This window comes from Aulonocara stuartgranti, assembly GCF_965226115.1.
Source record: "Aulonocara stuartgranti genome assembly, chromosome: 3".
Lineage (NCBI taxonomy): Eukaryota > Metazoa > Chordata > Actinopteri > Cichliformes > Cichlidae > Aulonocara > Aulonocara stuartgranti.
In genome coordinates, this window is record NC_138941.1 from 33,366,259 (window position 1) to 33,384,103 (window position 17,845).

Sequence of the window (17,845 nt, forward strand, 5' to 3'; positions counted from 1 at the left end):
GGAAAGGGGGAAGAAAATGGATGCACAGTCACATGGATGAAGCCAGTTGAAGCACCACCAGTTGGTTTACATTTCAATATCTCTACAGATACTGCATTAATTGTCTTTAGACAATTTTTATGTCCTGCTGTCCATTTCCACTGCTTTAGGTTGTGAACACCTTTTGTTAAACATAACTAACACATTTTAGATCAATGTGCTAAGTTAAGAAGATGAAAATGCTGATAGCGCAAATATAGTTAGAGCTCATTGTGACACCGCTTTTGTTTCAGATTTCTTTGATTGGGTGTTAAGGATCAACCAAGCTTTGCTGAGTGTTATAATCGTGCTCAGCTAATGTTAATAAGCAGCAAGATGTCTAAAGCCTGCTGCGTAAAAATCTTTGGAACCCACAGCTGGTGAATTTTTATCATCCAAAATTATGAGTGACCTTTCTGTTGCTGTTTGGTGGCATTTATTTATGATCAAGCTGTTCTGACATGCCTGTCATTGATAATCACATCATCTCGGGATGAAGCTGGCCATACAGTAGGACAGGGGTAGGCAACCTTTCTGATGGCGAGTGCCATTTAAAATTTCCTCAGAAGTCAATGTGCCATATGATTGCATTAGCAATAAATTTAATAATGCTCTTTATTAACAGTTACACACTATATAGGACCACTTTATAGAATTATATTTGTTCGCAGATGTTGGCAGCTATCAGCGAATAGTTATCAGCAATTTTGAAACAAAAAAAGACACTTTTTTATCCATAACAGCAAATACAGAAAATACAGAAAATACAAATGCTATTGATGGTCTCCTCACAACAATGATAAGAAAAATAAACTATGTTAATGTGTGTTAATGTGATCTCTGGTCTCCCACTCAAAGACACAGGTCTCCAAGTGTCCAGCATTCAGACGGCCACCTGAGGACACTCATGTGAGAGAAAATCTGCTCACACAGATAAGTAGAGCCAAATACTGTCAATAAGGCCTTTGCAATGTTCTGAAGACAGTTAAACTTGTCAGGTAGTGATGTCCAGCAGGTGAAAATGCAAGCTCCATGAACACGCACATCTATGGATTCCAGCTACTTCGATGCTATATGTATGATTTCTATACATTTTACGTCAGATAAAAACTTTGGTTGTAAGCTTCAGATAATTATTTAATAAAAGCTAGACATTTTAAATGAGAATAAGAAAGTATTTATTTGTGCCCCCCTCTCCCTGTTAATGCCCTACCTGGCCCCCTGGCATAACTTTGCTAGACCCGCCCCTGCACAGTTACCAGCTGTCAGCTACGTAGAAAAGGATCCTGGTGTTATTTGTCTCTCAGAAACAGTTCATAACTTCCCTTCAACTCATTCATGTCACCTAAAGGTAAACCTGTTTCTCCATCACCTGTTCAGCTCTGATGATTCAGTAAGGACATCTCCTGGTTTCATCTTCATGTTTCCCTCTCACCAGATAACCAAACCGATATCATGACCAGCAGCTTTTACAGCTGTGGCTCCAGCAAACATCAGCTGATAGTAGAAAGTAATATTAAATAAATTCTAACAACAGCTGATCAAGCTTAAACGTGCTGCTGTTGTTTAGCGCGACATCCGGTGGTTTCCTCTTTCTGGTGCAAAGTGGGCGATAAACAAACAAGAGAGAAAAGCCGATCAGCTGATCATTGATCAGTTTCATGATTGAAGTAGCAACAGAAGAGGGAGGGGGAGATGAGAGAAGAAGAGGCAGCTGTGCAGCAAAGACACAGAATAACTCCAGCCTTGTGTCCTTTTTTCATTCTAGCTGAAGTCCGGGACAAACTGTTCCTTTTCACCTCAACACGAAACGCGTAATATTTTCTCTCAATACGGGGCGATTCCGTCTTTTTACGGGACGGTTGGCAACTCTACTAACTAACCTTATGAATTAAATAAAGTTCACTATCAGTAAGTAACATCATAGCACCCACCCAGCAGTATAGAAACTCCGTCATGCTAGCTAGTACGCAGTACGAGTTATTGTAGCTGACTGTAAAAAGTCAGCACAACAAAAATAAACTCCACCTAAACTTGGTTTATATCTGACCCAGACAGACTGCAGGTCATAACTTCTTACCTGAAGCTCAGTTCACCTGACACTCGGACTGGCGGCTGCCTCGGGTCTCTCCTCCTGCCTCCCCTTTCTCTCATCCACCTGCTGGCCTCCACCACTTGCTAATTTTACTGAATCTGAGGAAGCTCCGCCATAGCCGCCACCAAACAACTGAGTTATTTTTACACACCGACCAGAATCTGGCCAATCCACCACCTTTCAGTGTTTTACCGTTACAAAGGGGAAAAAAAGTCACCGGGCCACCGAGCAAATGCCCGGTATGCCCGATGGCCAGTCCAGCTATGGTCGAGCCATCAGTTAACCCTTCGGTTGCCGACCCCTGCAGTAGGAGAATGACAGCTAACTGTGTTGGTCTTTATGTCTTCATTGTCTGTACACATACTTATGATATTGTTTAAGGCATACAGCCTGTGAGGGATTTATATCACTGTAAAATACCAAAAAGGTATTCTTCATTTTTTTAAGTGCATTGCGTTCATTTTTCATTCAAACGCGTTGTTTTTTGGACATCGTAGATGGTTTAGTGCATCTTTATTATGGGATTGTTTTGTTTAAGTCACATATCATCAAAGTTGGGTCAGAAGTGTTTAGCATCCTTTTTGTTATGATGGATGGCATTTACAGTCTTTTCAGTAAATTCATTTGGCTGTGTCCATTGTGGGAATAAATCTAATAATTACTCCAGCAGGCAAACTTTTAAAAGATTGGAAACAAATCCAGTCAAAGGTAAAGAAGTGTAAAGTGTTTTGTAGCGCTTTAATCTCTCATCCACTCAGCAGTAAATTTAAACAGTCAAATGGTCTAATTTTCCTTTAGCTACTTTCTATGCTTTAGAGCAACCACCTGTGCTGCGTTACCGGTCCTCATGGTGTCTTTTGAGGCAAGAAAGGCCTGGCAGTGGATCTTAGTGGAAGTAAGAGGACTTACTTTAAAGCAAGGGCAAGTATCACACAAGCAATCAATGTTGATGAAAACATCACTGGTAATAAGTGGTGATAAAAGTAAGCTGCATGCTTCTGAGGCAAGGATATATATGCTGCGAGATAGGTGATGGCAGCATGAAAAAGCTCCCCATGGACGAGTGAGCAGGAGGCACAATATATACTTAAAGATTCACTTAATTAAATGACCTGTACATACAGCGCAGCAATGTAGGACACAACCTCCAAAGCATATTGTCTTGTGAATACATTAAGAGGTTTTTAAGGATTTGGTGTTGCATTTTTTGGGGTTAATTTAAGCTTGAGCCTTGCTTCTTTCAACCATCTCTAGACCTTTGAAGTTGCACGTGCTTTTCCCCCTTTTTTTTTTTTTAATCAAGGCTGCACAACAAGCGTGCTCATTCAGCGTGTTTCTGGCTTTAATTAGCCTGCAAAATGAATAATCATTCCAGCAACAGTATTGTCCATAATTAAACCAAGGACATCAGTTCTTATTCATAATGCATGTTTCTTGTTGTGGTTGATTGTGAATTCAGTGGAGTTTATAGTCCCCATTAATTTCACTGAGGATTTATTTTTTTGTTGTTTGTGGGTGGAAGCTGGGGGAGGTGGGTCTGCATGTTTGGGCACAACTGATGTTTCTTCTATTTGTTTTGATTTTAACTCCTCGACTAACTGAACAGCAGGGCTTTTTGGAAGAATTTAGTGGTGTGCACTATTGTAAAAAGAACTGGGACACTGGGAAATATAAAGTGCTGAATTGTACCTCTCGCAAACCAATCTCATATCACGAGAGATTCCTCTGTTATATTGAAACCATTTGCTGAGCAAGGACAAGTCTGAATTTGCACTGAGTCTGATGAAATATCATACATCATCAGCTGTAAAGCTACAGGAAAATGTTAATGTAGTCCGAGCACATGAAATAATACTTTTCTATATTTGAATAAAAAGGAAGGAAAAAAAATCACTTAGCTCATTTGGATCTTATTGGCTGGTGTTGCAGACCATAAATCATCCCAGCTGGCTACTTCCTTTTCATCACAATAGCGGTGGCAGAGTAAAAGCCTCACTGTCAGAGAAATAATGGAGGAAGTAAGTAAAACGTTAATCAACTATTGGGGCCATTTTGTTCCCCTTCAAGTAATCACATCACGTCTTTTGGCTGAGCCGCAGTTTATGGAGAAAATTGGATGTGAGTTCAAAAGTTTGTTTTGGCATCTCACTGTTGATGTGAATTACACTGTAAACATTGTCTGGGGTAAAATCCATTAATCCATTGATGCACTTTTCTGAGTGACTGGTAGCGTCAGTGTCAGCAGCTGGAATAAGGATGACTCACTCTGAAGTTAGTCATAAAGACCATCTCTTCTCCGGGTATCCTTTTTTCTTGGCGTGAAAGCTCTAATCTTTGGAGCTGAAGTATGATAAACCTCCTTTTCCCTCCCTTGTCCCATCTTATAATCTTTAAAATGATTGGAGAAGAAAGGGCAAAGTTCCTTTCCTTCCACTGCTGTAGCAACGCCTTCCCAGAGACAGACTATTATTGAAGCACTTCCACATGACAAATGATTGCAATTAAAAACATAGACTGCTCTTTCCCCCAGATTCCAATAAATGGTGATGGTGTGTCATTATGGCCGGCGTGAGAGTCCGCTCTCGCTCATAAAGAACCTTGCCATCCGGTTCCCAGACCACCAGTCAGTGCAGTCACTCACACTCAGGTCAGAACAGGAAAGGACAGCTTTTTATGGTCCTGGCCATACTCAGCATGAAAAATTAGTTCCTACATGTCTTCGGTATCCGCTTGTTTAAACTAATTAAAACTACTATTATTGCATTAGGCAACATAGAAGCTGTAGCAAATTGTACTAATGGTGGAAAGCATTGGATAATGTGTTCCTGGTGCCAGTAAAGAGCCACTGTAATTGGAGATATTTTGCCTTCTGTCTTGTAATAGCTAACCTGCTGTAAAGGGAATAGTCAAGGCTTCTGTTCACACGGATCCGTTCCCGGTCTCCTTGGTTTGGCTCGTTTGGATGTTCTTTTCATTACTGGCAGCATGACGCAGAATTTTTAATATGTCTCTGGATAAATAAATTCATATCTCAGCAAAAAGAGTTTGCACTGTTCCATGTGGTCTAAGAAATTTGCTCGACTGACCTTGCCCTCCAACTCCTTCCTATTACTACAGCGATTACACTGCCATTTTTCCTGCCTGCCATAAGAAACTGTTTTATTAAATAACAGAAATGACATATCGCTTTGGCTGACTCTGGTCTCAGAGCTTATTTGTATTTGTGACCACCAAAATGGAAACAAATGGCAGGTCTGTATCCACCTCCCTCTTTGCTCCTCTCATTTATCTGCTATAGCATGAGGCCTGCGTTTCAATTACTTATCTCTCACTGACTTGCATCTGCAGATCTTACACATGGAAAAAAAAATGTGTTGTAATCAGCAGATGTCCACTGCTGGCAGCTCTGGTGTTCAGAGTGCTTCAGGTAGAGGCAAAATCTGTCTGCTGGCGGATCTGGAGATGATGGATTCATTGGTGCTTTTGCTCTGCTTTCAACCTCTTTGCTATTAAGTTTTATTACTTGGCATATTTCCAAAGTTCAGTATGTATTTCCCCAAACAGCTGTGTTCCGAGTTGAATATACATGGTGTCACTTTCATCTGAGTAGATACCACATTTGAATGCCCTCCAGCACGCACTGAAATTGACTTCACAATTACTGGTGTGTTCCATTCTTTAGTGTCGTTTGGTCTTGTCGTGAGCCTTTACCACCATGTCAGTGATATTTAAGTACAGGAGCTCAGAGATTCCCAGATTATACAGAAGGAAACGTTGCAACAGTCCGAAAAGCTAAGACTTTCTGACTCCCTCTACTCCCACATCATCGCTAATGCGGAACTTTATTTTGAGTGGCAACACCTATCATTTAGGAGAAGACTGCAGGGAGTCCTGCACGCCTCAAGCGACAGGGCTACGATGTCCCAGTTGGTATGGGACACAGTGAATGCAGTCACCATAAACTAGCCATTATGCTATGTTCCATTTGTTAACTTCTGAGTTGCCCCCCCAAATTGAATTTCTGGCTTGGAGAGCTGGACATGTCCTGCAATCTTCGACTTTACAATCCAAGATGATGGCAGTGCATGCAAAGAGTAGTAAATCATTCAATCTGTGCTATTACTTTATGTATTTATAACTTGGTAAATAAGCAATTCATGGAGGATCAGGCACTATCCATGAATGGGTTGCAACTAGACATTGAATTCAATTCAATTTTATTTATAAAGCGCCTAATCACAACAACAGTCGCCTCAAGGCGCTTTATATTGTAAGGTAGACGCTACAATAATACATACAGAGAAAACCCCAGCAATCATATGACCCCCTATGAGCAAGCACTTTGGCGACAGTGGGAAGGAAAAACTCCCTTTTAACAGGAAGAAACCTCCGACAGAACCAGGCTCAGGGAGGGGCGGCCATCTGCTGTGACCGGGCTGAATTACTAGTGATGGATGACTCGACCTTGTTAGAAGCAAAAGAAATCCAGTTTTTCCTTGTGCTTCCAATGTTACTACTGTAGCAGGGTCAACTGTCTTGATGCAGTGACATCATCCCCATCTAAGTTGATGCCAGACTTCTGAGGTTTGGCATCTGACTTAGGTAACCTTCTGCTTACCTTCTGCTTCACTGGGCGGCTGCGGGTCAAGAGGTAGAGCAGGTTGTGTATCAATTGGAAGGTTGGTGGTTTAACCCCTGCATCTTCTAGTCTGCTTGTTGTGTCTTTGGACAATGTATTGCAACTCAAGTTGCCCCCAGTTCATCCACTGGAGTGTGATTGTGCGCGTGAATGTCAGGGAAAGTGCCAAAAAGCACAGAATAAATTGCTGTATGACTGTGTGAATGGGTGAATGATGCTTGTAGTACAAAGTGCTCTAAGTGTTCAGCTAAAGCACAAAAGCACCATATAAGCACGAGTCCCATTTACTGCTCTGCTTTGTAGCTTGAAAACTGTTTACCCGTATCTGTATAATCTGGCTGCGCTCGACGTGTTAACATACTGTAATGCAAGCATTACACTAATGCATGCTCATTATGTTTAGCATCTGCGCCAGAGGTATCATCTGTTAACAGATGTTTTAGTGTTGACAGAAGCATATCTTGAGCAATAAATCAACATAGCCACACAACACTTAGCGCAATTCAGTATTCTGCTGGGAGACAGCTTGTGACATCAGAGTTGATGTAACTTCAGGTCAGTTTCACATCACATTGGCCTTTTTTTAGGACTCGTGCCAATCATGCAAGCGCAGGCTGCCAGACACTGCTCATCTGCTGCCCTCGTCCCTTGTCTCTGGGTATAATTTCAGTTAATTGCTAGCTGCCAAGTATCTGCCACGTTTGTCCCCCAAAAACAGCATGCAGCCTTGGGACTTAAACACTGGTAGCGTTACAGCCAAATAACACTGAGCTTAAAAGAAGCATCCTAGCCCCTGGCTCCGGCTGAGTAGATTAGATTTATATGACCGAAAAGGCTTTGCCTCTGAATTTCATCAATTGGCTGTATGACCTTCTGTAAATGTTCCATATACAGACTATTACTAATACCAAGGTGACCTTTAGAAAGATGAGAGAATTTAAATCGAGGTATTGACAAACCAGCATGGCAATTACCAGTCACTAGCATCGACTTAAATACCATCCAATCAAACAATCCTTTTTTACAGCCTCTTGTCATTTTGCCTCTGTTTGGTTCATTCAATGATATGAAGCATGTTTAAGGAAAAGCAAATAGCTGTGCTGCATCTAAGATCCAGTCAAATTAAGCTGGCACTGACCCTGCAGATGCCATGAAATTGCTGTGTGTTTTGTTGTAATGTAAAACTTGGCTGATAAGAGGTGGCGCTGCTCGGACTCTACTCCAACTTTGATCTGTCTCGAGGCCACCAGGAGACAGATTAAGGTGTTAAGAGATTAACACCTGGGGAACCACTGACTTTAAAACCTGGCTTGAGGACAGTAAACACTTCAAAATATCCAATACCATCCATCTCTTAATAAATGATGTCTGGCATGTTGTCATTTGTTGTCTTTGTAAAGAGCTTATTATTTATTTTTTTTATAAACCCCAGAAAACCTATAAAGCAGAAGTTGTTGAAAAGGCAGTATATTTTTGTTGACGGACTATCCAATATCGTTGGAATCACTGGCACTTCAGTGAACCAATGCCTCACTAACTCTCTAGCTTAGTAAAACAATCCCATTTTGTGCAGAGCGATTAATTACTTCTTTTAAACCAGTTTGATTCTCGACCAGATACACATCAGGATGCAGATAGAAGCGACAGCAGCACTGGTGTCCTCCGCCACATACAATCACTCATACAGGTGACTTGGAGGATCCCAGAAAATCACTGCTGACCATATTGTGCCTAAAAAAAATGATCGAATCAAATCATGCTGGAAGCCAACAAACTTAAAATTCACTCATTTTATTTTCTCTTGGATATGAACTATTTAATATCTGAGTCAGTAGTGTGTTTGACAACCATTGCAGTCATCCATACCTTGCTGTTATGTTAGCATATTTTGACCCTAAAAGGCCAACAGAGGAAACAGCACAGCCTTGTGATTAACTTGATACCCTCAGTTTCTTGTGTTGCATTGCCAGGATTCAGAACCTGCTATATTAGGAGTTAGCATGGGTTAAGATAAGATCAGATTTGAGTTTGGTTGTCATCTGGAGCTTATCGATGGCCAGTCTCAGTGGTTACTTTGGTGAATGTGAGGAAGTCAGATTTATTCAGGCAGGTTTTGATAGTAAGTGACGCTTTGAAAAGAGCTATTTACATCACTTATTTACTGTCTCTGTTATGATCTTTGTTATTTCATTGCTCCAGAAAAGCTGCAATAACTCATAAGAGTTTATTTCTTCTCTCTATCTCTTTATTTATTGCTGTTAAAGTGAAGTGTTCTGCACTAAAGCCAATCTGATAAGAAGGGTTTTTTTGTTTTTTGTTTTTTACATCTGTTTATTATAGATTTAGCATGATGACATGAGTCTGTTATGGAAACTGATACTAAAAACACCACATAATGATTGATTTTTGATCCAGCCGTACATGTGGTGTATTTGTGGTATCTTTTGTAGCTACTTTAAATGACGTTTTCGTCCTTCTATATTAATTTATTTTAACCTCTGAGACCCCGTGTCTCAAACCGGTTACATCTCGTGCATCCCAAAAAAGAGCTCAGGTCTCATGAGGTTAAGGATGTGCTGCACATGCATCTAAAGTCACGTTTCCACTACAGAAAACTTTCCCTAGGGATTAAAAAAAAAACCTCTGGGGGAGCTCTGTACTTTTCTGCCACAGTGTGTAAAATATGTTTCCAACAATGATTTTATAGCCCAAAACCAAATGGTGGAGTTGAGGGGGAGTTATTACTTTCTTTTAAAATTTAAGGACTGTGGTTACTCATCACACCATTGGTCTCATTTCCCAGCACTGACTTTGAAATGAGTGAAAATCACCATCTTTCAAAATCAGAATCAACAGCTCTCTCTGTCCCTACGTTTATATGGCATCAGCAATCTAGAACAGTGTCTTGTATAGCGTGGCTCAAAAATAGGGCAGAAAAACAATCCTTTTCATGAATATAAATTTAAGGATGTGTAAACATTGATGTATTAAAGAATTTGAGATTTTGTCATCATCAGCTTTTGTCATGTAGCTTTCCCCCTTTTTCTGTTTACATGCTTAATGTTAGCCTAAGCTAGCAGCAGAATGGGTATAATGCTGAATAGGAACATTTTAGGTTGCTAACATGGCAAACTAATTGCCCAAATTCAAGGGCTGCATCTTTGAATTTGGCTGCAGGTAAAAACATGATACTTAAAAGATAAGTATGTTATAAGTATGTGCGCATGTTAGCTAACTGACACTAGCATTTAGCTTTAGCGCATCTGTGTGAGTAACCAAAACCTGCTGTTGTTTACATTTTAAACATGAAGCTCCGTTATTTAGGTTTTATTCAATGTCCAGACCTTGGTTTTCACTTTCCGTGCCTAAATGCAGTATTTTTGTTCTAAGTTGGCCATCATCTGTAACCAAAACTCTCCAGTCCAGTCACGGTCATCTTCAGACCACCTACTGAAGCAGTACAAGTGCACATCAGCATTTCTTATGCCTGTAAAACCCTATCTAACTGTTGGTGCTAGAAGATAAGTTGTGCTCCCTTGGAGTCATGGCCTACTTTTGTGAGCTCTGCCTTCTTGGCGCCACTGTGCTAAAGCAGCTGGAGCTAAAGTATATAAGACCTAATCTTAGATACACACACACACACACACACACAAAATAGAAGGTCTTTAAAAATGACACATTTTGCTGGTTCACAGTGTTTGACTGTCACCGTATAAAAAGCAGCTTGTAACAAATAAGTAAATGACGGCTGGAGAGGAAGCAAAATCCAGGCTTTGATGTGGCCTATCAGTGGCTGAAATTAAAAACGATCTTGGACAATTTCACACAGATTAAATGCAGACTTCCCCCACTAAAGACCAATTTAATCATTTTAATTTGAACCCCACACGGAGTCAGGTCTTTTGCACTTACTGTATTAAATTCATCTGTCCTATGTGTTCCCCGAGGCCATCATTTGGCTGTATGCAGCTTCAGACTGTACGTACCCCCTCTTACCACAACAAAGAAGCAGAAAGCTCAACAGCACTGACCCAAGAGTTATTGATAGTAAGCAGTTGTGTCTGTGTGTCAAGTATTTATTAGTCCCTCTCTTTCGGTTTATAGACCCGATTGATTTAGTAAAGTTTTATCCTCCAGCTTGACCTTATAACTCTGGAATGAATGAGTCCTGATATAATAAACATTAAGGGACTGTAGCAGCGGGGCCGTGATTGATCAGTCCAAACTGGGAGGAAGGGAAATATCCTGACATTCGTTCTTCAGGATATAAGTGTTTTTGCAGGGCATTGACAAAGAAGATACTGTGTGGTAGACCATTTTAGTTTAGTCTGCAAAGCGTGTTACACTATGGTCTGTGGTAATTACATTTTGCTGAGACATCAGTCTCATTCTCTTGTATTGCTGTAGGCCAAAATAGTGAAGGCAGCTTTGCTGTTCAGGGGTGGCTGTGAATTACGTTGTTGGCGAGCTGTACAGTCAGCCAGAGCCTACTATTATAGCTGCTGTCACTCAAGAAGCTGCTAAGGTCATTTTTTTTTCTTTCGAGGAAGGCAAAAGTATGGCATGACGGTATGAGTTGGCACGTATTAACTAAACCAGTGAAGTAAATGTTTAGACTTGCATGATATACTTAATTCTTCAGGACAACAACAGCGGTTTTATTGCCTTTAATGAACTGGACACAAGCGGTGCAATACCGGCAAAGGTGCGACCTTTAACCTTTATCAAAGGGGCAGGAGGACACAGCTTGAGCTGTTCTTCACAGAATCACACACAGTCGAGCGTCAAATCCTTTTTGTCAATAAAATAAAAGGGCAACTTTTAATCAGACAGCCGTGACTGTTTGCTCTTTTCTTGCCTGATTAAGCACTCTGTCACTCAAGCTCTACTCCGTTCCACTTTAGAGATCAGCTTTTATTGCCTTCTTGCTAAGTCATCCTGTCGCTTCAGTACAGTCGAGATTCGTTGTAATGTTCGCGCTGCCTCCTAAACTCGGTTCAGCTGCTAAAGAATCTACTAAAGGCCCTTCTCCATGATGTCCTTGAGCTCCAAGGTAGAAAAAGGTGCCTCTCTGGAGCACAGTAATGCCTCCAGATGAAGCCAGCTTGCTGTCAAGACCAATATATCTTGATAACAAAAGCAACATCTGTCTAGTTCAACCTCAGTGAGGGGGCACTCAGACGTCTCCTCTCCACTCAGGTAGGAGGGTGTGTGTGTGTCACCGAGGTAACGAGAACAGATGAGAGCTTCATCCTCTAAATCTCAAAGTTATTGTGTTATCAGAGGAGGCAATATGAAGCGGCCTTCAACAGAAAGAGATTCTTCACAGCAAACAAGTTTGTTGTGCACAATAATGTTGGTCATTATGTGGCCAGACCTAAGAGCTTTTAACCATCTACACTCTGCGGTTTGCCTGTGGTCCATTAACACAGTGTGCACTGTTTATGCTTTATACACTGTGAGGCTGAAAAGGCAGAGGCACATTAAATATTGACTCTGCCGGGGCTTCTTTCCAGCTCTGTGGAATAAGTATTTGGCAAAATTAGGAGTAAAAATTCACGCTTAAGGCTAAGCTTGGTTGAGCTTCTTCCTCCTCCAATTCAGCCACTTTTGCTTATACATGAATTCATACAAATAAAGCAAGTATGATACAGCCTTGGCTGCAACATCTGATCCAAACAGTAGATGATCCAAAAGAATAATATTAGCATTAATTATCATTAATTCAACAACCTTTTCAAGGATCATTTCTCTCTTTCCTCTACCTCCAGTTTGCTTCTACACTTCATGACGGTGTAGGCTGCAGATTTATGACACTATTTCCATGCCCTCTGTACAATGATGTAATTGTTACTACTACATCCCTTTATAGCCCAGGTTTATAGAGACCTCTTGCAACTCTCATCAGCCATCTTAACTAGTTAGTTATAAACATGCCATGAGCTACATCTCTATTACTGTTTTCTCCTGCGAGAGCTGCCTTGTGCTTGGTGCACAATTGACAAATGGTTCACAGCACTCGTCTTAACACCCACAGCTGCCGTCAAACCTTGAACTAAATTTTTCACAATAGCCTGGAGAGGGAGGGCAAATGGAGTTTTTTTTGGCAACACTGTGGACTTATTACTTAATGGCTTTCATATTCACGCGTTGGTTTTGCATACAACAGAAGATTTTTTGGGGTGTGTAGCGGGGTCATCAATTCCTACCTTGAATGCACCACTTTGTTAAATTAAAGAGGAGGCAACACATTTGTCAAGAAACCAGCTTTATTATGTGCGAGAAGAGATGACACCCGATGAGATATTAACTTACATCGTGACCCGAGGTCATGAGCCTCCATATCACATTCAGAGCCCGTCTTTTACACTGATCGAGCACAATGTGCTTGGAGATTGATTAATAATGTAACCAGTGAACTAGTCCTATCTCACACTTCTGCAGTCCTGAACCTGTAGTTCATAGCTTCACCAACCTGCATCAAAACTGCACAAAAAAATTACACCAAAATGGCATTGAAAGCAACTTTCACAGACACCTAAACACTGTTAAGATCTGTTCTCTTGGAAAGTGAAAAGCCATCTTCTCAGGTCATTACAAAGATGCTACTTTAAGTATAAATTTGGTTAAAAAGGTTAAAAAGACGCCATTCCTCTTCACCACCTCTGCAAACCCCAAAATTGGCAGCTTCAAGGCGATGGACTAAACACTGTTGACACAAGTAGGAATTACAGGTTTTGACAGATCTTTTAGGCCTTTCTCTAATCAACATAAAATTGCTCAGTGGGTAAATTTAAAGGGCCTGAACACTCTTTGCAATAAACCTCAGCCTAAAGGACAACTCTTTCTGTTTTACTTTTCAACTAAATCTAGATATAAGGGCACATCTGTTTAAAAGCCAAGGACTAGCTCAGTAGACAAAGCACAGAATCCAAAGACAGTTCGTAGATGGTCTTGGGAGTAGCTTTGTACTGTTTCAGCTAAACAGAAGAAGAAGTTCCTCGTTGGTCTTGTTTTTATCTGTTAGGAGCACTGTCCGTGAAGTAAATTCAGAGATAACTTCAGCAGTGCTAGTAAATAAAAATGTCTGTTGATCTGCCAGTTGGTTCAGACTAAGATGTTTCTCGGCTGGATTAAGAGAAGTGTAGTGTAGCTCAGGGGTGTCAAACATTAGGCCTAGGGACCAAATCGGCCTGGTAAAGACTTTGGGAAATTTGAAGGTTTGCATAAAAGCTGGACTTTTAACTGCATTTTCATAAATTTTACAGCTTTTCTTACTGATAAAGACCTCCTCCATGGTCATTCATAATGCACCAAAGTAATTAAGTAATAGATAAACAGATAAATGCAAGAAAATGTCCTGTTTTCTACTGTCTACTGTAGAAATTTAAAGTTTTTACAACATATCCACAGCAAAAACAAACAAAAAAAGCTAAAGCAAAGCAAACGTCTGACATATTTTTTGTCATACTTTCCTTATATTAAGAGCTCTTGGTATAAAAGTGCAGTTAAAGTCGTCACAGTAACAGGAAGGAGAGTGTCTCTGGGCCTTCTAATCTGAAAATTACGTGGGTTGTGGGTGGCACATGATGTAAAATAAGTTTTTCGTCCTTGGTGCAAATGGTTCAACCTGTTGTTGGGGATGAGTTTCCCATTTGAAGGGAGATATTGCCATGACAACTTCTCCTCAGAATGAGCAGAACAATGTTGAAAAATTCCTTTTCCTTTTCATCCATCTTTCTTTTTTTTTGACCTATACTGAGGATTTTGAATAGCTAAAAACTACTCATCAGTGTGCTATGCATTGTGTTAAAAGCTAATTAGTAACAGCCAAAATGACACAAGCCGAGCTCCTTTTGAGGCTGCTTGCTGCAGAGCAAAAACACTGTGTTGTTGTCCTGAAGACAGCTAGCTTCATGTCCAAACTTAGACCCTCACGTCTTGCATGTCCAGCGTCCTACAGTGTTCTGAGGCTCTTGGTTGCCTGGGTAACCCACAAGACCTAATGCTGTATTTCCCAGGTTACCCTCAGATTGTCCACAAGCGCGGGGTGAGAGCTCGACTCATGAGGCTCTTTCCATGCTCCACAGCCAAAAAGCCATCCTCCACTAATCAAAGCAAGTGGCTCTTCCAAGGCTTTCTCTCCCTCTCTCTCCCTTCACTCTGTCTCTCTGATGATTTTGTTGCTGTTGTCTAAGATGTTCTTTTGTTTCTGTGTCTTTTCTCAGCCAGTACAGGCTTTAGTCACACATGATTGACGGAGCTGCATTTTAGCTGCAACGTGAAATCTTTTCTTTCTTTTCTGAAGGGAATAAAAATGTTTTTCTGCTGTTCACAGTCAAAACTGTCATCTTTCACTGAAACAAAACACTCGCATATTGCAGATTAGTTTCGGCGTAATTACACGGTGACGTGAAAAAGAATATGTGATGCTAAACAGGTCAGGTGAACAGAAATTTGTTAATTACACCGCTGTAATGCTACAGTTTCTGGACTAATATGATGATGAGAATGAGATCAAATAGCCATTTTTATTTCCTTTATATCAGCTGACATCCCCCAACGGATGCGGAGCTTTTGTTCCATAGCAACAGGTTAATTATGGTCCGTTTAAAGATTTGGCCTTTTGACTGTGGGCCGTAATAAGCCTCTTCGAGCTAATGAGGCACTTAGTGTGTCACACTTCAGGTATATGAGAGACCCTGCACAAGACAAGTCAAACGCTGTGCTGTGAGGACAGTGCAGTCGGTGACAGTGCCCAGACAGCATCTGCTATCATTAAAGGCCCATTAAAACATTTCACAGGGTTCAGCTACCCTCTTTCATGAAGAGGCTCTCTGCCACGAGGGCTTGTTGTGTTCCAGGGTCTCAAAAAAACTCTAATTACCTCTGCTGTCATGTTTGTTGTAGAGAAGAAAAGAGCATTCAGGTTTTTTGTTTGGTTTTGTGAAGGGTCCGATAAAGGAATGTGGCGTGTGAGGCAAAGAAAGGACTTCAGAACTGATCCGCTTGAATGGATTTTCCCATGAGCCAATAACATTTTGTAGTAAAATGTTGAGTTCTGGCATTGTGAATGGAGCTTTTTGTTGTTTTTTTTGTTTTATTTGATTATCTATTTGCTGAAAATGTAACAAGATAGCTAAAATTCTAGTGTCAAAAATACAAATTTGCAAGGACGCGTTTCATGTCTCACCTTGTTCTTTCTCCTCTCCAGACAGCGTCGAAGACGAGCTGGAACTATCGGCAGTCCGCCATCGCCCAGAAGGCCTGGAACAACTCGAAGCACAGACGCGGTTCTCCCGAAAGGAGCTACAGATTCTTTACCGCGGCTTCAAGAATGTAAGTGACGAGGCCACCATACATAATGTACACCTTGGAATGCTTTGTTCTTTCTTGGATATCTCTTTTTTCTTCACATCAAAAACATTGTTTTCCTTTTGATTTTATTTCATGTATTCTTTTACAACCTGCTGTAGTGAGCAAGGGTGTTTCCACCCAAGTCTCCTGAAGCAGCTCAACCTGCATTAAATGTTAAACTGTCCAATAGTGCTTACCACAGAAAATTTAAACTTCGGTACACGGTTCACTGTGTCAGAGATAATGAGGTCATACCTCAACCCTTCCACCCCCTCCCAGCTTACTTCTTTGTCATCTCTGGTGTGAGGCATAATAAGATGACCCAGAATTAACCCAACCCAGATTATCTGGCTGTGAAAGAGGATAGTGAGAGTCCTGTGATGGTGTTCCCGTGAGGCTTCAGTTTCCTGTTGCCTGCAATGTGCTCTAGCCAAGTCCCTGCAAATCTTTCTCATTAGTTCGTTTCCACTGGAGATGGTGTAAGAGGTAAGAAGTGTTCTGATCAGGGATTTAATTTGTGCTTCACGCTGCCTGATTTCACAGCGTTTAAAGACATTCTCTATTTTGCCACTGGAAGGGATGAAGTGATGAATCCAAATAACTCAGGTGGCCCCTTCAGCTTTCTTTGAGCACCAGGAAAAAGGCATACATATTAATTTGCCCCTCTGGGTGATTTATCAGGAATATATGCAGAATTTATTAGCAAGGGACATAATTTCCATTTGGTACTGGAAGTGTTCTGGTTTTCGTTTTTTGTCGGCTCATAGTCTGAGTACCATATAATGCCACCTTTAAGCAGGTCTTGGTTGGATGGAGGTAAGCAGACAGTGTGGACAGCAAAACAAAGACTGCAACTGCTAAACTGCAGTCATGAAACCATTGATATCATCTGACAACAATTCAACAAGAAGTCTTAGCCCAGAAGTTATCAAACTAGCCAATGGCTTTCCAAACAGGTCACTTCCTGTTAAAAGGGAGTTTTTCCTTCCCACAGTCACCAAGTGCTTGCTTGAAAGGGATTATCTGATTGTTGGGGTTTTCTTTCTGTTATTGCAGGGTCTTTAACTTACACTAGAAAGTACCAAAAGGCAACTCTTCTGATTGTGATTGAGCACTATCTAACCTTTTTATTTTATTTACTTCTTCTTAGTACATGGGGATCTGTCCGGCCTTCCACAACGCGCAGTATCATTTCCTAATTCTCCATCTGCCTTTTTAAAATCTAAACTTGAATTTTAAATTCAAATTCTTTGATTTTTGATAAAAAACAAAAAATGAAATTCACATGATCCTCACTGTGTTTAGCTTGTTTGCTGTTTAGAATAGTAAAATATTGGCATGTTAGCATTTACCTCTGTACATCAAAGAGCCTCAATACAGCCTCACTGAGCCACTAGCATGGTTATAATGTTTTTAGTGTATTTATTCATTTATGTATTGGAATAGGAGGTCATCGTCTCCGTTTACTCAGTTGCTCCTGTCTACTGTGGAGTTAGATGTGGTTGAACTAGGACCCCAAACTGGACAAAGAGAAAGAGTAATGACGCTTAAATTACAGCTATTAAATAGCTTCTGTCCATCACTAAATCTAGAGTGTGGCTCATTTTTTAACTTCTGGGGTCAAACAGCTCATCTTGTCTTGCCCTATCCCAGTGACATTGGCAGAATGAAGGAAAGCTTTTAAGGCGAGCCAGACTAATAGAAGCTGGCATGATTCCCATGATGAGAAGTTTGGC

General features: G+C 40.8%; 1 protein-coding gene across 4 annotated transcripts in view; it reads left to right on the forward strand.

Moving 5' to 3' along the window:
* The window catches only part of kcnip4a (potassium voltage-gated channel interacting protein 4a), a 155,900-nt gene that overhangs the window by 124,869 nt on the left and 13,186 nt on the right, over positions 1-17,845 (forward strand). For 3 of the 4 annotated variants that reach the window (XM_082526547.1, XM_082526548.1, XM_082526549.1), the window contains one exon: positions 15,967-16,091. In XM_082526547.1, coding sequence (XP_082382673.1) covers positions 15,967-16,091 — 125 coding nt within the window. Of the gene's footprint in view, positions 1-14,773; positions 14,874-15,966; positions 16,092-17,845 lie in introns of all 4 variants that reach the window. The other variant, XM_082526546.1, reaches the window with a different exon arrangement.